At 37.2% G+C, this 20,937-nt stretch overlaps 1 protein-coding gene across 1 annotated transcript in view; it reads left to right on the top strand.

Moving 5' to 3' along the window:
• The window catches only part of LOC114468936 (ras-related protein Rab-26-like), a 54,579-nt gene extending 33,854 nt beyond the window's left edge, over positions 1-20,725 (top strand). The window contains exons 4-9 of the mRNA XM_028456116.1: positions 792-858; positions 6,452-6,504; positions 17,064-17,129; positions 18,040-18,096; positions 18,677-18,753; positions 19,896-20,725. Of these exons, the coding sequence (XP_028311917.1) occupies positions 792-858; positions 6,452-6,504; positions 17,064-17,129; positions 18,040-18,096; positions 18,677-18,753; positions 19,896-19,995 (420 nt within the window). The 3' untranslated portion in view covers positions 19,996-20,725. The remainder of the gene's footprint in view (positions 1-791; positions 859-6,451; positions 6,505-17,063; positions 17,130-18,039; positions 18,097-18,676; positions 18,754-19,895) is intronic.
• Positions 20,726-20,937: the final 212 nt, after the last annotated feature.

Genomic DNA, 20,937 nt, shown 5'->3' with positions numbered 1-20,937 from the left:
TATATCGTGAAATTAATTTTTTTTTATAGTATAATTAAGTGCAGTCAAGTGAGGAAGTGATGGGAACAAACGCGAAAGTGAACATTTTTCAAAATAAATTACACAGAACACACGTGAAAATAAAATACATTTCATTTTTCAAAACATTCTATTTTCTTTTCGGCCTGACACCAAACATTCACAGACCTGTATCAGTCTGTGGTTTGGCTCAACTAACTATATATTGTGTGATGAGTGCTATGAAATGAATTATTGTTGTATTTGGCACTGTGTAAATGAAGTTGAATTGAACTAGAGCAAATCAATAAATGCCACAAATAAAAAATGTTTGAGAAAACAGTTAATAGTATTTAAGGGCTCTGTATTGTGTGTATATGAGCAGAGCTGCACTAAACTGTATCTGAAAGCATGGCTTCATGCAGTAGTTGTAATACAGTAATGCTTCAGTTGTGGATTAATGCTTGATCTTTTTGCTTCTTCTTTTTATGCCACTAGAGAAGCTTTTAGCAGCTTCTTTACAATTTTACACCTTTCCTGTCAAAAGTTCACAATGGAGCTAACGGAATCCTAACAGAAGCCAACATTTCAAGACAATGACTTGTTCAAAGGAGAATAAAGGACATCTTTGTCATTCATCAATTGTATTTTTTACCTTGTAGAAAATAAAATGGATGTCTCCACTATGTGCTCTGTTGCATTGAAACAATCAACCTAAAAACTGACTAGTAAGTAAGAGATGGTAACCCAATGTTGTAATTATGGATTACCTCTTTTTTTCTCAATATCTGTAGATCTGGGACACAGCTGGACAGGAGCGGTTTCGTAGTGTCACCCATGCTTACTACCGAGATGCCAATGGTGAGACACGAATAATTAGAGTCGAAATATTTTTCTTTTTGTGAAATGTCACAACATTTGATTGAAAAAATAAATAAAAAAAACTTGTATTATATTGTACACTTATGTAGTTAATTTAAAGTGAACATATTTAGTTTTGGCTGCATTTTCAATCAAAGCTTAACATATTACTCAGTCATGTCTATACATTGTAGACAACGGTACCAGGACGATTTTACGTTCCGCTTGCGATGCATCATGGGGCGGTTTAGTATGACTAGTGTGTCCACCGTGCATACTTCAAAAATGTCCCAACATAGTATACATTCGGGTATTTCTCGTGTACTCGATCTTTCCATACTATCTAATGTGAACGCACTACATACTCATTTTGACATCAGACTTAGTGTGAGTAGTATGTTATGCGATTTCAAACACAGCCCCAGATGTGCATTTTAGAACCTTTTTAAACATTTTTTTAAACATTTTTAACAACATGATTTTCAAGGTCTTGACATTTTCTTACAAATCTAATGACCTTTAAAAGCAGAGGTGCCCAAAGTCCGGTCCTGGAGATCCGCTATCCAGCATGTTTTAAGATGCTACCCTGGTCCACCACACCACACCTAACTCTTCTTCCGGCAGCTGAGCTGACAGCAGCAAAAGAGCAGAGCGGAGCTCACAGAGGAATTTATTTACTAAACATGAACATTTTCTTCTGAGAAATGATACGATACCTCAACATCAAACTCTATCATTTACCATCTGACTCTGGCTCTGAGGTAATCATCTACTGCTTTTTTATTTGCTGGCTCAACTGGAAAGCTAAGTAGCAAGCTAGCTAGCTACAAGTAGCAAGCTAGCTAGCTACAAGTAGCAAGCTAGCTAGCTACAAGTAGCAAGCTAACTAGCAGAAGAATGGCTCTTTCCACAACAGAATACAGCAGTCTTCTCCAAAGGATTACTGAACTGGAGACTACAGTGCGAGGAATACAAGTAAACATTGAGGTTAATGGAGACTGTGGATATGATAATGATACGACTGTGCAAGCGGAGTGGATAAAGCTAACTCGCTACCAGCCCATGCTAACAAAGCTATCAGGCCTAGGGAGGATCCTGTTCCCGTTGATAAGACAACAGGTGCGAGTCCTCCCTGGAATACCCTGGGAGCTAAGCCTGAGAAAAAGTCATATCCACTTCAAAGGCTAACGGGCCAAGCAAAGCGCCCTGATATCAATAATGAGACGGACTGGCCTGCACTGGCTTCGCAGACTGCAGCCTCAACATCAACTCCCTTGTCTGCCCAGGCACAAAAGTGGACATCTGCTAAAGGCAGGAGTATCACCAAGTCACAAACCCAGTTTCATGTAGAACTGGGTAATCGATTCGCCCCACTGCTGAATGACCTAGGATCTGGCTCTAATGAGGTCAACACACAACCTTCTGGAACTGCGAAGACTGAAAGTGCTTCAGGAAAACAAAAGCTACAGGGTAGGCCAAAGCAACAACCTCACACACTGATAGTGGGAGACGTTTCTGTTAAAGATGCTCAGAAGATGTTAAGCAGCAACGTGAAAGTGATCTGCTTACCTAATGACACAGTATCAGACCTGGCTGACAAAATCTTGCATATCGTTGCAGATTACCCACATTTGAAAAATGTTGGGATTCATTTTGGGTTAAATGATTTAGCCAAGGAGGAGTCTGAGGTGTTAAAGCAGGATTTCACTCATCTGCTAAAAACTGTGAGCTGTTTACAGCCTAAAGTGTTCATCAGTGGCCCGATACCTCCAGTCCGCAAAGGAGATCTGAAATTCTCAAGGATTTACTCTTTGAATAAATTTCTGTCTTCGGCTTGTGCTGCCCTTTCACTAAATTTTATAGAAAATTTTCTTATTTTTTGGGAACGTCGTCATCTTTTTAGAGCAGATGGACTGTGTCTAAACAAGGCTGGAGTAAAACTCTTCACATCCAACTTGTTTTACTTCACCAGTCACACTGCTATCAGTTCTGATAAAGACAGAGGACAACATGTACCATCGGAGAACAAAACAACAAGGAAAGAACATGGAGTCGATGAGCTTCCAGCAAGAAATAAAAATCGCCAAAATGAAGAGGTCAACCCAACCCCCACATCTCAGGACCCACCTGCTTCACCCCAAAATTCACCTACTTCCACCTCATCCAGCTTCTCTCCTACCCCTGCCTTCTTGGATTTAACTGCCCAGATGAACGAGCTGGTTCTGGCTGGCACAAGACTGACACCCCACCCTTTACCCCACCATGGTCCCATCTTATCTCCTCTAAAGAACCAATCTGCACCACCCATCCCTCCTCGACGATACCAGGCCCAGGATCACTCTTCTCCTCAGGCCAGCTGTGTTCATCTTAGAGCGACACAGGTCTAATGTGTGCTGGGTCCGGACTGCAATAGCTCTATTTTTAGAAATCAGCAACCTTCCATTCATGGCCAAGATCATTGACAAGGTGGTCTTCAACCAACTGAGTCAATTCTTAACATTCAACAAAATATTTAATAAATTTCAGTCAGGTTTTCGTTCTCATCACAGCACTGAAACTGCTCTGATCAAAGTGATCAATGACATAAGGTTGAACACTGATTCAGGAAAAGTATCTGTTCTCATTCTGTTGGATCTAAGTGCTGCATTTGACACTGTAGATCATACAATTTTGTTGCACAGATGCAAACATGGGTTGGACTAAATGGAAAAGTAATGCAATGGTTTAAGTCATACTTGGAGGAGCGAAGATATTTTGTAAGCATTTGAAACTTTGAATCTGACAGATTACCAATGTCCTGTGGGGTTCCTCAGGGATCTGTTCTTGGACCTCTTCTGTATAGCCTTTATATGCTTCCTTTAGGACAAATTTTACAGAACTGTAAGGTTGATTATCAGAGCTACGCAGATGACACACAACTATATCTATCACTGAACCCAGATGACTATGGTCCCATTGAGGTGTTGTGTGACTGTTTAGAAAAAGTAAACTGCTGGATGAGTGAAAACTTCCTTCAACTAAACCATGACAAGATGGAGGTGATTGTCTTTGGTAACAAGGAAAAGAGGACTGCTATCAGCAATTATCTTGAGTCTCGATCTTTAAAAGCTAAAGACCAAGTCAAAAACCTTGGTGTTCTGATTGACTCAGATCTTACATTCAGCAGTCAGATCAAATCTATCACAAAAACAGCCTTCTACCACCTAAAGAACATCTCCAGAGTGAAAGGTTTAATGGCTCAAAAAGGAGGAGAAACTGGCCCATGCTTTTATATCCAGCAGACTGGACTATTGTAATGGTCTTCTGGCAGGAATCCCCCAAAAGAGCATCAAACAGCTACAGCTGGTTCAGAACGCTGCAGCTCGGGTCTTAACCAGAACAAAGAGGTCAGAGCACATTACTCCAGTTTTAAAGTCTTTACACTGGCTCCCAGTCAGCCTCAGAATAGACTTTAAAGTTCTGCTGCTGGTGTATAAATCTGTGAATGGGTTTGGTCCAGAATACATCAGTGACATGTTAGTCAGGTATGAACCCAGCAGGTCTCTCAGATCTATAGACACAGGTCAGATAGTGGAGCCCAGAGCTCACAGTAAACATGGTGATGCTGCTTTTAGTTGTTATGCTGCAAAGAAGTGGAACAAACTGCCAGCAGAGCTGAAGTCAGCATCCAATGTGAACATTTTTAAATCAAAGTTAAAGGCACTTTTTTCTCTACTGCGTATGATTGAGAGAGAGATTTTTAGTCATGTTGTTGATGTCATGATGATTTTACTGATGATTTTAATTGATTTTACTGATGATTTTAATTGATTTTACTGATGATTTTAATTGATTTTACTAATGATTTTAAAAGTTCTTATTGATTTTAAATTGAATGTTTTATCATATAAAGCACATTGAGTTGCCTTGAGTATGAAATGCGCTATACAAATAAATTTGCCTTGCCTTGCCTAATTGTGAAGGTTAGCTCTTTATCAGACTATCTGCATAACATGATTACACAATTATTAGATTCAGGTGTGTAGTATCAGGGAGACATTTCAAACATGCTGGATAGGAAGTCACCACCTCCGTATTAAAATAAATATAATATTCCACCTTCTGGTAAAAATTCCAATTTCATCACCTTTGCATTAGTTTTTTACTCTTTTTTACCATATTACTGTATAAATTACCAACATTCTTACCACAACTTTGCAGATGCCAATTATTCTGACTGCAATTTATAATAAATGGGTTGAATATGAACAAACTCAGCAAATTTATGACCTTCAGAAATGTACCTGAGTTGATGGTTTTTAATATCTCAGTATACTTCGGACAATGAAATCCTACTTTGCTAATGAAACGCTGTGATAGAAGTTAGCTCTTTGAAGCTTTAAGGGGCAGAAAGGTTCTTGACCTTGCCATTCTTTGAAATGAGATCTTTCAGCAAGTGAAGTACTCTGATGCTAGTGAAGATGAATCTCGGGGTCAGACAGGGTGGCATGAAAGCTCTGGAGACGTTTTGTATGGCCCTGTAGTCAGAGAAAATGGAGATGTTCGTACATGATTGAACCGTTTCAGAGCTTAAAAGTGTAATGACAATTTCAGAAGCTTCACAGAGATTAATGCCTTCTTGTCCTGAACGAGAACCTTCCATGAAAATTGGAAACATGGGGCGTGACTGTAGAAATAGAACCTGGACAAGAACCAGATTGAAAAGGTTTGGATTGATATATGTATATGTGAGGTGTTATTCTGATTTCCTCATAAACTGTTCATCATTTCAGTCCAGAGTTAAAATGTATGGCAGAGAGATGAGTGTAGGAGGACGGCAGGGCTCTGAATTATGAGAGGCCATGAGGGAGAGGGTGAGTCCTGCTGAGAGGACTATTTTAGATAATGGTGGACAGCCAGTGTGTGTTTAGTGTGTGGGAGAGAGAGACACTCATCTCATGTTCCTACTCACTTTGATAAAATAAATATATGAAAATACTGAATAACTTGTTTTTACACATTGAACTCTTTTGTAGGTATCTACATAATAAGGGTGGTGACATTACCAGCCTCTGCAGCTGGAATTATTTTCCTCACTTTTGTCCTAATCCATTCCTCTCTGCTAAATGCCTGCACTGCTTCATACACTGAGTAGAACTGCCTAACATTTGTATCATTCCAAACACTTAAAGGCACTCTTTTTCTCTCCTGCGTATGACTAAGAGGGAGATTTTTAATCATGTTATTGTCAATTTAATGATTTTGCTGCTGATTTTAACTGTTTTTACTGCTGATTTTAATGTTCGTATTGATTTTTAAGCTGAATGTTTTCTGTTGCACTTTTTCATCATGTAAAGCACATTGAATTGCCTTGTGTATTAAGTGCTCTATACAATACATATACTTATATTTACCTGCTAGAATAAGAATACACATTGGATACTTTTTTGTATTTCATTTCAACTATCAACGACTAGACAGCTGCTGTAAAAGCCAATATGTATATATATATATATATATATATATATATATATACTCACCATGTGAAGGACATGCTCTAAAACTAAATGGTACAGGCAAATTCTTACTCATACCAGGCTGTATTTTCTTATAGCTCTGCTCATGCTGTATGATGTCACCAACAAAAGCTCCTTTGACAACATTCAGGTAAGTCAACTTTCAGTTAACCTAACTTACTTAGGGACATAACGTGGTATCGATTGCACGAATTAATTGAATAATATTAAAAAAAAAGTGGAAATAGGCACAAATTCTGATATATTTTGTTTATTGTTACATTGGAAAACACTTGACATAATTTCCTATTGCTGTCTGATTGAATAAAAAATACAAGCATATCAATAATTGTAAAGATTAAAGTCTTACATGTTTTTTGTTTTGTTTATTTTTGTAGTCATTTTGTGTGTTTTGCGTCAAATTAGATATTTTTCTTTCTTTTTTTAAATTTATTTAGTTTTTTTTGTATTTTTGTTGTTGTTTTGTTTATCAGGAATCCTTCTTTGTGTTTCTTTTGGGGGCAAAACTAAATTAAACGGGTAAGAGAGTGCAGTAAAAATCTGTAATGTGATGATTGCGATTTATCGTCAAATAATTAGTACCAGATTAGTGATGATTGGCCAGGATTACATGAATAATTGAATACTACAAAAAAAAGTGCATACTGGAGTAATGCTAATGCTAGCATTCATTCAGTGTAGATTGAGGGAACATATACTGTATATCTTTATCTGTGAAATAAAAGAAAACCTTGGTACAGCAGTGAAGTGAGAACTTAATCAATTCATCATTTAGTTGAACTGGTGCAGTGACCGTATAAGTATGTATTGCTATAGAGAAGTGGGAGGTTAAGTAGCTTTTTCATGGATGGCCAAATGAGGTTGTGTTTGAAGGTGGGACGTCAGAGACATTTAGGTTTGTTGTGAAATGTGTAGAGTGATAACTATTGTGTTTTCATATATTTTGGCTTTTATCAAGGACACTGTAGGGAGTTGAACCCCATCTGTTCCGATTCCAGTTCGTTATCCTCGCAGATCTGTTCAGACTCGGTCCAGACTCGTTGAGCGTCATTAATCCACAACAGTCCGTTTAGATGGACAGAACGGGAGCAAACCGCTGGCTATATACTGCTGCAAGTACAAATTTGCGGTCACATGAAGCACTTACGAGGCGGTGCGTGGGGGTGCGCTCTCCAGTGATTGGCTCTGGTGCGCAAGTGACTGTGGTGACTCCGGTGGACAATGATCGCGGAATTGGTAAAGCATTTATGAAATAATTTATTAACGGTATCATTGCAGTCCAAAAAAATCCGACGTCGCACACAGCAGCCATGTTGAAACTCTCAGGTCAGTCTGATCCTGATTTGCAGAGATATTTGAGGAACACACACACGCACACGCACACACACACGCACCCACAGACAGACCGACAGAGATTCCTTGCTTTTATAGAGGTAGGATTGATGACATCATCACTGTTTCCATAGAGTCAGAGAGTGGGGCGCACCCTTGAACCAAACAGCAGCCATGTTGAAAGTCTCAGCTCTGTCTGATCCTGATCCGCAGAGATGTATGAGGAACACACACACACAGACACACACACACACACAGACAGAGTGACAGACAGACAGAGAGACAGACTGACTTGCTTTTATAGAGAGATGGATTTTAAAATTAGTGAAAATGATTTTATTGAGCGATTCTGCTTATTTTGACACCAATTGTTATTCTATCCTCATTTGGATGCCCCTACTGAAGTGAATCTCTATGGTTACGTCTTCAAAGTGTTGCCATTGTTGACACACTGGTCTCGATGCCAGCTGAGACCAAGAGCCAGAAGCTATTGAATCTCTTTAAGGGCCACAGACGTGCCTAGAGAAAAAATGCTGCCACATCTTTAGTTTAGTGAGTTTACTTTGTGTGCAGCTGCTGATTAGTGAAACAAGTGTCAGCTTAGATCAGTGCTTCTCAAAGTGTGTGGGGCACTCTGTTGCCAATCTTTAAAAAAAAAACTTTCTTCATTAACAATAAAGATCATTATTACTAAACAATTGCCGATACACAAAGAAAATAATAATGACTAGCCTAAAATTAAAAGAACATTAAATTATTAGACTGCATTAGACATGCGACCTGGAAGAAAATGTAACGTGCAACTAAAGTGGAGTGGAACAATGAATAAACTTTTAATAGCTGACTTAAAAAAGAATTCCCTTTTTTGTTTTCTGAAGCTTTTGGGCAGATTGCAAACCATGTCTCGTTATTTCCTGTACTTTTGACTGCTGTACTTTTACATTTGTTTTTTTATGCAGGTGATTAGTTTAATTTACTTTTTGATTTATTTTGAAATATTTTACTTGCATTATGAGACATGCTGTTATTTGTTCTCTGTGAGTTCATTTCATTCTTTTCTTAGTTGTTTTGTGCCTTTAATAAGTTGAATTTAGTTTTTGATTTTTGATTCATTATAAAATATGATATTACTTGTTCAATGTGTTATTTGTCAGGATTATTTGGGTGGGGGTCGATGGGCGCAGGTGGGGCTTGAAAGTTACCTTCGTTCAAAGTGGTGAGAACCCAAAAAAGTTTGATAACCACCGCTGGCTTAGTAACTGCAGCTTTTCTGGCTAACACTGTAAAGCGCATTGATTATTTGATGAAACCTCTTCTTCTAATCCGTCACAGCTGCATTGCTGCTTTTAAACTACATAAATCAATCAAAGTTAGGTTTTACCTTTCATCACGCTATGATTCAACAATTGTCCATTCCTGTGAGGAGGAGATTTAATGTGTTGGCGTATCCAGATGCCAAATGAGCCCCATCTCATGTTAATGGACACTAATCATGATATATTACACCTCTCAAAGGGAAAGTAAGGGAGACGCTCCAACCCATAATAAACCCATAGTGCCTCTTCAGCAAAATTATTATTAGTTTTGCTAAGCTACCAACTGTAAATCAATTCAATTCAATTCAACTTTATTTATATAGCCAAATTACAACAATGTCATCTCAAAGGCGCTAAATCGTGTACATTAAGTGTAATAGAGGCTCAGACACAGAAACTTTTCCAACCTAAATACAACCTCCACAATGGAAGCACTAAAATGCATGTAGCTATCTTTAAACAATGGCTTTTCAGGCAAAAGGATCACCTCAAAGTAGCAATTTAAAGCTTTTTCAATGCTTTTTTTTAACCAATGAAGTTTTTATTCTGGGATTAATTCATTAAAATTAAAGAACACGATCACAAAGTTTATGGTTAAGCTTGTAAACCATCCGTTGTACGATACAAGCATTCTAAGGGTCTATACTGCCAGATAAATCTGTTTTATATGTTATTTATGCTGCTTTCTAAGCTCTAGACAAGAATGATGATTCATTTTTATTTCCATGTGATAAACAATTGGCGGTTTAAGTGAATAAATATGGAGTCAATATAGTTGGAGCAGTTACACAAGGCATTTAGAAACATGATGAATGCGCTCACATCAGATGAAGTGCTTCAGGGAGACTATAAAAATCCACTTAGGGCTCGGGTGCAGAAAATTAGTTTTAAAGGTACAGCCTGGCCCCAGTTGGGGTCATTAGTCAGGAGTCAGTCAGATCATTTTCTCTCAATAAGATTCAGGTTTGTCAGACTGGAAAAATGTATGTTTTTTTGGGGTGTGGATGTGAATATGAATGGGTGAATGTGCTTGTATTATGAAGCAATTTGTGACTACATCGGTGCTACTAAACATGCCATGTAAATCAAGTCGTGTTTTATCTATTTGTCAAATTTGTATCTCCAAAAAATTAGTTTTCCACACCCTCCTTCTTTTCAATGAAAGGAAAAATGAGAACAGATGATACTGTATATAATGGTGAGGGCTGTATTATCCCATCATTGGGTTCATTCCAGTTCTTTGCCTGCATCTTTATTCTAAGCCTGCATCCCTTGAGCATTCCAATCGCATTATGATGAAACCAAGGCAGAGATTTAAACAAGTTACTCCCAGTTGGGAATAACTTATTTTTAGAACATTAAACTCTAATTGCCTACATAGAATGGAAAGGACTGCTGCTTTTATGTCTGTCTGCTGATGTCCATAGAAGTGGTCATAATAATGGCTTTTAGAACCACATTGAAAACAATACAAATGAAATCTTTGTCTGTGTGCATCTTCCTTTATCAACCAATCAATCAAACTTTATTTATAAAGCATATTTTCTTACAATTGACTTGTAGATCAGAGTGCTTCATAGAAATGTGCTTATGTGATTGACACAAGTTAAAAATGAAGGTTTTGAGATGAACGTGCACAAGTAATTTCATAAAATAATTAAAAAGACTATAAAATAATGGGGGTGTTGAAAAAAATCAATTTGGCGAAATATCGCGATATGTCGCACGATTCTCAGATCAATTCTAAATGCATCCATATCAATTTTTTTTTTAAATAAATTATAATAGAATAAAATCAGCACGTCATCTGATGGAGCCTTGTCCTTGATGTACTTATGGATCTTGGATGTTTCATCCTGGATAGTGGCTCTCACACTCACTAGACCTCGGCCTCCTTCCTTACGGCTAGCGTACAGTCTCAGGGTGCTGGATTTGGGGTGGAACCCTCCGTGCATGGTTAGGAGCTTTTGTGTCTTAACATCTGTGGTCTGTATCTCATCCTTTGGCCAGCTTATTATTCCTGCAGGGTATCTGATTACTGGAAGGGCGTAGCTGTTTATTGCCCGGGACTTGTTCTTGCCATTGAGCTGGCTTCTTAGGATCTGACTTACTTGTTGGAGGTATTTGGCCGTAGCCGCTTTCCTTGTCACCTCTTCGAGGTCGCCATTTGCTTGTGGGATTCCGAGGTACTTGTAACTGTCCTCAATGTCTGCTATTGTTCCTTCCGGGAGTGAGACCCCTTCTGTGTGGACTACCTTCCCTCTCTTAGTCACCATCCAACCACACTTTTCTAGTCCAAATGACATCCCAAAAAAACAAAGCAGAAAAAGGAACATTTTTTTTTAAAATATAAAACATTAAAATTGTAATTAAAATTTTAAAAAAAAAGAAAAGGAGAACCCTAACAAGTATCCATCATTTATCAAATTCATCAAATCTTATCTATTCCCCATGGCTACAGACTTTAGAGCTGTTTGCTAAATGCCATGACTCGACCAATGCCAGATGGTGATGAGTGACTGTCAATAAATAATGCAGTGATACAAAGTCAAACACCATTCATTAAGAGCCTGTGGAGATGAGACATTTCAAAGAGACTCTTTTTTTTTCATCTGTGTGGAACAAGCATGTAGATAAATTACTCTGCCCTTTGAGGGTTGATTCAAATGAGCAACAACATCATAAGCGTCAACATAATAATCTCATTTTATTACCGTACCGATCCATTGAGACGTCATCCATAAATGTGTTTTTTGCTTGCAACAATATTAGATTCCACACGTCACTGTATCTGCTGCTATGCATGAAGGCTTTACAGTGGCAAAGCTACACATGAGAGTGCAACAAGATGCATTAGTGTGTTTGAAGTGGCTTCTTGTCATAAACCCATAAAGTATGTAAAGAAATTAGACGTTTGTCATAATTCCGTTGGAAGGTTTTAACTTTGAAAACATGATCTTCATAAACTCTCTCTTTGCTCCCATGGTTCAGTGTTATATATATATATATATATATATATATATATATATATATATATATATATATATATATGTATATATATATAATTGCTGCTTGCTCACAAAAAAAAGCATTATTTTATGTTTGTTGCAGCTTTGCTAAATTATTTTCTACTTATAAGCAAGGCTGGACGTTCACAGATCAAATTAATTCAGATACAACATTGTTTGACTGCTTTAGTGTTACTCAAATTATTTGAAAGGGTATGAATATAAATGTGCTGTGGCCTTCAAACTTCAGCCACTCAAAAGTGGAGGTATTCAGTAATCGTTGCATTCAGATAGAAGTTTGTTTTCATTTTTGTTAATGCTTTTTTGTTTGTCCGTGTTGCATTTTCTTGGCTGATTGAAAAGTCAAAAGTGGATTTGACCTTTTATAGCAAAATGCTCTCTAACTCTGCAGCTTGCTGTATAACCATTAAAAATTCATTCATTTATTTTTCATTTTTATCTTACAATATTGCAAAGGTTCAAAGTTCATTGTGCTGTAGGTTTTGTGCATTTATCAGAATGATTACAGTCACAGATTTGGGCTTTTTGTAGTTGCTTTCTCTTGTACAAATTAAATTAGTGTGTAACAAATGTATTACACTCACTGTGCATTTGTGCAATATCACAGTGGAAATACATAAAACCCTTAATAAATTTACAAAGGAGAGCTTGGCGATTGACACATTGCAATGAGTACATTATGCAATAAAAAAAAATCTTATCTAATCAGATTTCAACTTTTCCAAGTGATTTCCAAGTATGTTTTATTTTGGTCAGAAGACGCGTGGGAATAAAGATAGTTCCTGCAACACATCCCGATCCCATGATGCAGTCACTGTGTTCTCCGTCTGCATGCAAAACTTCAGAAATAAGTCTAATAAAGGCCAGTCAGTGGCAATTTTTCAAAATAAAATACCTGGCACACTCGTAAAAATATAATCCAAACGTTTTTCTTTGCAGCTGTTCCCTCTTATTTAAAAGTCTAGGGTTGTGTTTTATTCATACTCTACTTTAACATAGCAATATATAAAAACTCTTTGCAATCAGGTGTGATGGAACCTCTTACAAACCCACAGTAGTTTAATTTGTAGAATTCCAGAGCTTTGTCCTTCAGTCTATACAATTTGCACTGTGTACCTGATTAAAATACCTCTGTTTGTTTTGTTCTTTAACACGAACACACCTTTTATCCATCTACTTTCTGACCTGCTTGCTCCTTTTTTTCAGGGTCACTGGGATCACCAAACATCATTAACCCCTAAATCAATTCCCAGCACAAATCCAGCCTTGATTTAATGGCTACACATTAAACCAGGTGACTGTATAGAGGGTAGCATGTGTGCAGGTGAAAAACAGAGCACAGAATACAAAAATAACACCTGCATTTAACAGCATCTGCACAGTAAACACTTTATATTCCTCAGTGCATCCACTGTCACTTGTGTTTTCTATCATAATGCGAAGTTAACAAGTGTCAGGAGCACCACAGCAGCTGAAATTAGTGGTTTGGAGCCTGTTATCGCCTACATTATCCTCAAAGCATGCTTGTATATAAATGAGAGAATTAGATCAGGCTGTGCAATGGGGAGAACACTGGCTGACAGTGACGTGCAGTCAGGGTAGGCAAGGTAGGCAGTGCCTACCCAGCCCTAGTGGTCACAGCATGTCACTGCTGGCTGACCACCACAGGGAAGCTATTTGTCGCTGCCTGTCAACAAAACGGGTCTAGATAAACCAGTGTTTCAACCTTGGGGTGGGGACCCCATGTGAGGTTGCCGGGAATTAAAATGGGGTCCCCTGAAATATCTAGTCAAAAAATAAAAAAAAAAACAGTTAAAAATAGATTAAAATTATATTTTGAAATTTTAATTATTAATTGTCACACAGTAAATATCAAATAACTGTATCCAATACTTAAACTTTCTCAAATCTGGTTAAAATAAAATGCAGTATAAAAACATCTTGTAACTTTGTGCACTAATCCTGGCTACTCTGTATTTCTACCACACTTTAATAAGACATTTAAAGTCTCTGGGGTCGCCGGACATTTGTGATATCAAAATGGGGTCACAACATGAAAAAGGGTGTAAAACTCTGTGTTAAACCTTGAAGAATCAAACCTCTGTATTGATCCTTGTCTTTGGCAATTTGACCATTTATCACAAAATACAGGTCATCAACATTATGCCCGTGGGCACCAGGTAGCCCCCATGGACCATGTGAGGTGTCCTCAGGCCTGGTTTAGAGCTCTCGTCTCCAATGAGCTCCATCTAAAATCTGATTTACTTCAGGCCTGGCTTCAAACCCACACAGATAAATACAGATGGCTGATGTAGTCAGTGCCTATATATACATTATTGTGGTGGACCGCGAAGGGTTATTCTCATCACCAGATTGGCCAGGAGATGGAGACGTAGGTGTGTCGGATCAGTGTAGTGCTCGGGGGAATGACATAAAAAGCCAACTGTTACTTCCGTGTGGTTGTGCATTGATGGATGTCTGATAATAAACCTACGGTTTGAAATAGACGCTTCTTGTCGCAACTTCCACATTATAAGATTTTGTATTTAATTAATTTTACAATTATTTTAAAAACGTTTTTTTTTTGTCACTAAAACATTGTGACAAATGTTTTCAAGTGAATATTGTTGTAATAAGCTATGTATTATTTTATGAAAATCCACTTTCTTTAGAAACATAAAGGTTAAATTGTATACAAACATGTTACGATTATTTAAAGTTGTTGTTTAAAGTAGAAAACTAATGAAAATGAAACAATTGCATGAATTAGGAGAAAGAAAAAGTGTTGCATGTTGACGCTTAAAGTGAAAACGTAATAATTCTGTATTTAATAAGTGCTTTTTAAACTGGTAGCCCTTTGGACTATTCACTAGTTTAAACATAGTTCACAGTTTCAGAAGGTTTGGTGACTCCTGGTCTCGGGGCATCACACACTTTATAGGAGAGTGGTTGAGAGAAATGAAAGCAGACTGATGACTAGTTGCTCAGTAAGGTGTAACCTGTACCGTAGGGAGGGTTTGCAGGTGTTCATTAGAAGTAATTAAACGCTCATTAATAGTGGACTGATGGCTCAGCTGCTGTCGTAGCTCATACAGACAGAAACGCTGTGAGCTCTGCTGCAAAGCCTCACTATCCATGTAACGTATGAATGAGGAAGCAGCCGACAGCTTTGATTAAATGTTTATTGTGCCCGTCAGTTTAATATCTCAACCTCTCCCTATTATTACTTTTATGTATTTGATCTAACCTGACCTTAATATCTCATTAATTCCTCATCTCAACCACAACCGTTTTTTTTCCTATTGATTCATGTCATCTATCGATAGATGTAAGAAGGTCTGCGTGTGTGTGTGTGTGTGTGTGTGTGTGTGCATGCGTGTTTGTGGAGCGGATTTTTCCCCGACGCAGTGTTTGTTCAACCTGAAACTTTATGGACAGCTTGCACATAGGCCGAGTGTGTGCATCCGTTATTTTGGAGTAATTTGGTGTTGCAAAACATTTTAATTTTAAGATTACAGCTCCCTCTCTGTATTTTGTGCGGTATTGAGCATGGCACTTCCGGTTCCGGGTCACCGGTTCATGACGTCACTGTGTCGCAGTTTGTTTGGATTTAAAAAAAGAAGGTCAATGTGAAAAACAAGTTTTTGTACTGCTAAATGGTAATGTTTCATGATTATTTGAAATGATTCCTGTGACCGCAAACTTCCTTTAAATCACGGGTCACGGACTTCACTTCCTCCTCCGTGTTTCTTCTTACATTAATCGATGTTAAGATGCTAGCAGCTATAATGTAAACACACACACACACACACACACGGCTGATGCACGTGTGTGTGTGAGAGAGTGCCGCGATGTACATGCTGAACACACACACAGCCGTTTAGGAAGAGAGTTGCAACTTATTTGGTGTTGCAAAACGTTTATTATTCGTGGTACTTACGGGTCCGTTTTTTTTTCACTCAACAACCTGTGACGGATTATGTGCATGCGCGTGGTTGATGCTCGTGCGTGTGTATGAGAGTGCCAGGATGTGCACGCTGAACACATACAGAGCCGTTTAGAGAGAGAGTTATGACTTATTTGGTGTTGCAAAACGTTTATTATTCGTGGTACTTCCGGGTCCGTTTTTTTTTTTTTTTCCTCAACAACCTGTGATGGATTATGTGCATGTGCGCGGCTGATGCGCATGCGTGCGGCTGATGCGCATGCGTGTGTGTGTGAGAGAACCCACGTAGGAGATGGAGGTAGCGAGTCTCACACACACATACACATCTCAAAACACGCCCTCACCACACATAGGAATTTATCAAAAAAAATATTGAAATAAAACAAAAAACTAAACAATGTTTTTACAAAAAGTGCACAAAACGACAACAGAAAAGCACAAAAATATACAAAAAGGCTCCAAAAACACACAAAACGACTCCAAAAAACATACATTACAGAAAAATACACCAAACGACAACAAAAAATATGAAAATGACATGAAATACACAAAACTAAATATTTATACAAAAAATACACAAAATGACAACAGAAATGCGCAAAACTTCACTAAATAACACTACAGAGTACAGAGTATGTACACCTCTTTGTACATCCAACCTTCAAACACATACTCATTTGGCCATAATTGACAACTCTACTTAAGCTCCTCCCACTATATGAATCCAAACTTCCGACGGGCACTGTACTAGTTTTATTTCATATGCAAAGCTTGTCATAGTCAATCAATCAATCAATCTTTTAATCAATCAATCTTTTATTTGTATAGTGCCAAATCATAACCAATGGTATCTCAAGACACTTTACAGTAGAGCAGTCTTAAGGACGGACTCTTCATTTTATGGATACACACATATGCATATATACGTATATACACATACATATGTATCCCACACCCAACATGAATTCATCATAGTCAAGCCCCCAAACAAGGTGTTGTTTTTTGGAGTCTCCTTATCTTTCTGTAATGTTTCTACTGCTCTGTTTCCTCATCTTGTGCTTAACAGGCATGGCTGACTGAGATCCATGAATACGCCCAACAGGATGTGGTGCTCATGCTGCTTGGAAACAAGGCAAGACAATCTGCAGTTAGTCTTTAATAAAGAGAGGAATTACTTTTCATTGTAGGATACATAAGTGTAAGTTTTAAATCTTAGAAAAGATGAAAAAATAGATGTACAATTCAGAGTTATTCAAATATATGTAAAAGTTTAAATATCACCAAAGCGCTACACTATACAATATATTCATAAAAAACACATTAAGTTGACTCTTGTTTAGACCTGAGCAATATATCGAGATTCAAGATATATTGAGTTTTCTATTTTGGTGATACAGATAAACGACTTGAAATAGGCGACAAAGAACAGTTTGATGGATAGCTGAGTGTGTCCTAACCCAGAGTTTCCCCTAAACAAGCCACACTACAGAACTCACTCACACGTGCTGTCCTTCATAGGAGAAAAAGCCAAAAGTAGCATTTATTGTGCAGCTGTTTGTTAATAAATGTGAGCGTGTGGCATTTTTCATCAGCAAATTTAACCTGTGATTGTCTTTCTGGTACGGCTTTATTGAGTTAAGAATATTGAGATTTATATTGTTTATTGCTGTTTTGAGTAAAAATATCAATATGTGAATTTTGGTAAACGCACTATGAGAAATAGTCTCAAATATTGATTTCAATAGCCTACAGCTGAGTCTTTCTCCTCCATTCTCATTGTTATTATTCAGTCTTTTTATGGATGTTTCAGCAGCAAATTCAACCTTTCCTATGATTAAAGGAAAATACATCAAAGTGCTGCAAATGACAGTAAAACACTGAGCCACAGCTGTTGTTTTGTCATTTAACATCACATGAAAAAAAATATTAGTGCTGCAGTTTTTCATTTGTTCCCTGGGGGGTGAAGAATGTGCAGAGGTCGTCTGTTTTGACCTCATATTCTTCTCCTGTATTCCTCACTCTTACTTATGGTTTTCCAACAGGCTGATGCCACTCATGACAGGGTGGTGAAGAGAGAGGATGGTGAACGGCTTGCAAAGGTAAACAACCGACAGGCGTAACCTGAAGTGTTTATGGTAGTTATTTGTCCTTAAGAGTTTGCAAGTTTACTTTGATAAATGGTGAAGAAAGTGTTGCAAAAGGCCTTTTTTTTTTTGTATATTTCTACTCCATAGATTGTCATGTCAATATGTATTGTTAGGATTTGAAGGAGGTTTAATTATCGTCTTGTCTTTTGCATGTTCACACTATATGAACACTGCTACGTTGTCAAAGAGTCTTGGAAAATTAAGTACCACTGAGTGTCCTGTGGCTCAGCCTGAACAGAAACAAAAATGGAAAATGAAAATGCATTTAATTGATTAATTAAATAATAAATTCAAATAATTAAATCAAACAGAAAATACACACGACGCAATCATTTTCATTTACAGTGACGAGTCTGACGGAAAAAAAAGAAATAATAAGCAATGATGGGTGTTCACTCAAAAGGTGCATATCATGACTTTCATCCATGACCAGCTCTGAGCCTTGTTAGTGGCTTTGAAGTGTTGCTTTTTCATGCACTTGTTTTTATTCTGACTTAAAAAGGCAAATGACCATATTTGTTTGACTGTGCAGGAATTTGGAGTTCCCTTCATGGAAACCAGCGCCAGGTCAGGTCTCAATGTAGAGCTGGCTTTCACTGCTGTGGCCAAGTAAGTATAATTCTGCCTACAAGAGCTGTCACAGGGAAAAATAGACAGGATAATATAGTGTTTTAACATTTTAGGGCAAGGGTGTCAAACTCATTTTAGTTCAGGGGCCAAATACGGAGCAGTTTGATCTCAAGTGGGCCACAGATTTTATGCAGGAAAACGAGTGATTTCAACATTATTGTGCCCTAGTTTACACTTCTATATATACATAAAATACAAAATATGTAGGAAACCAACCATGTCCAAGCAATAAGTGACAGCTATAGTCCCAACAGGATCTTCACTTTAATTATTTTAGATTTTGTGACTAATTTATATTTAATTAAGGGAAATGTTATGTAATAATTAGGAGTGGGATGATATCTCGATATGGCAATAAATCGCGATATTTTTTCGCATGATCAATTATCGGTATGCTCTCGCTAAGTATCGGGTTTTTTTTTTTCAAAACCTTTTCTGCTTTTTTACTAAAATGTGCAGGTACGTCTTCACAGAAATGTTGTCACTGTTTGTTGAAGGAACCAATATATTGTTTACTGGAATATTACACTATAATGGTGTCACTGGTAAGAAAGACCCTATTTTTTGTTTACAGAAAGCACTATTGGAGATACTTATTCATTACATTGGTATGTTGACACTTATTTACAGAAATTTTGCACTAAAATAGTGTCACTGTTCATAGGACACTATTGTCTTTCAGAGATATAAAATAAAAACTGTATTTTTTCACTTAATCTTTTTTTTTTTTCTTGTTATGTCATAGATTATCATAGATCGATTTCTGACCAATACATCGATAATTGCAGTATTGTCATATCGTGAGATAATCGTTATTGAGAGCTTTGTATCGAGTATCGTATCGTATTGTGAAGTACCCAGAGGTTCCCACCCCTAGTAATAATATGAGGGAAATTGAAGGTTTTGTAAGAATTGTGAGTTTTTTCAGCAGTTCAACATTAAAAATGAATACAATCAAGCGATATAAGCACTGGGAAAACTGAGTTTCATTTACACAATGATTCAAGTTTTCCCTGTCATTTTGACTTTCTCCATGAGTTTGACACATTTGTTTTAGAGCATGAAGTGTATAGTTTTATTGTAAATTGTGATTAGGCGTATGATGATTCTGTGATTTTTAGGGAGCTGAAGCACAGGTCAATGAAGGAACCTGGGGAAAAATTCATGCTCCAGGAATACGTAAACAAAGAGATGAAGGGTGCCGGCTGCTGCAGGTCCTAAACCTCCGCCTTTACCTTCCAGCTGAGTCATCACTAATCACGTGGGTTCATATTTGGCCCAATCAGAGAGGACGACGTGGCTCCAACAATGTACAAACCCCAAATCTTGCTGGCTCAGCCTATCACTGATTTATTATTTCATATTTATTGAACATTAGTGTTAGTGTTTGCAAAATAGTGGTCACAACATGACAGGCAAGTTAACTGTAAATCAGTAATTTAATTTAAAGGTTTAATTCAGAATTGTGTTTTTGTGTAGGATGATGACATGATTTATTTATTATTATTATTATTATTATTATTATTATTTTGAATAATGTTTTGATTCTATACCAATTTACAGTGTTTCTGTAAACACGTGTTTTGTAAAGTGATTTGTATACATAACATACATGTTGTTGTGTTGACTGTTGTGATGTGATTGTTGTTCACATTTTACTGCACATTTGAGTGAATTCTCAGGCTGGGTCCAGTCAGTCTCAATCACCAGCATGAAGTGAATTATCTGTAAGTCATTTTGGGAAAGTGTTGGTTAAATAGTTCAGTTCATACAGATACAGTATGTATTAGATTGTTGGGTAAGTGAGTTTTAAGTGTCAGATTATTTAAACAGTTTATTTATTATTGTCACTATTATTTACTGCTTTAAAAATTCTGGTATTTGTAAAAATTAAATCAAAATTAAAGAACTTTGGTAAATATTTGCATGCATTGTCCACAAGAGCTTTGTTGGGGATTTCTATTTTTTTTTTATTACAAAATAAAAGATAATATGGTACAGTAACAATGCAACAACAACAACAACAAAAAAAGACAGCTGGTTTATTGTCTTTAAATGTTTGGGGTTTTTTTTTTTTTTTGTTCAATCCAATCTGATACAGTATGTGGGATGATGTTTCAAAACTTGTAATTGTGCATTTTTTTTTTCATTTTAACTGAAATT

Source organism: Gouania willdenowi, chromosome 8 (genome assembly GCF_900634775.1).
Source record: "Gouania willdenowi chromosome 8, fGouWil2.1, whole genome shotgun sequence".
NCBI classification, from domain to species: domain Eukaryota; kingdom Metazoa; phylum Chordata; class Actinopteri; order Blenniiformes; family Gobiesocidae; genus Gouania; species Gouania willdenowi.
This window is presented reverse-complemented; position numbering and strand designations above follow the sequence as displayed.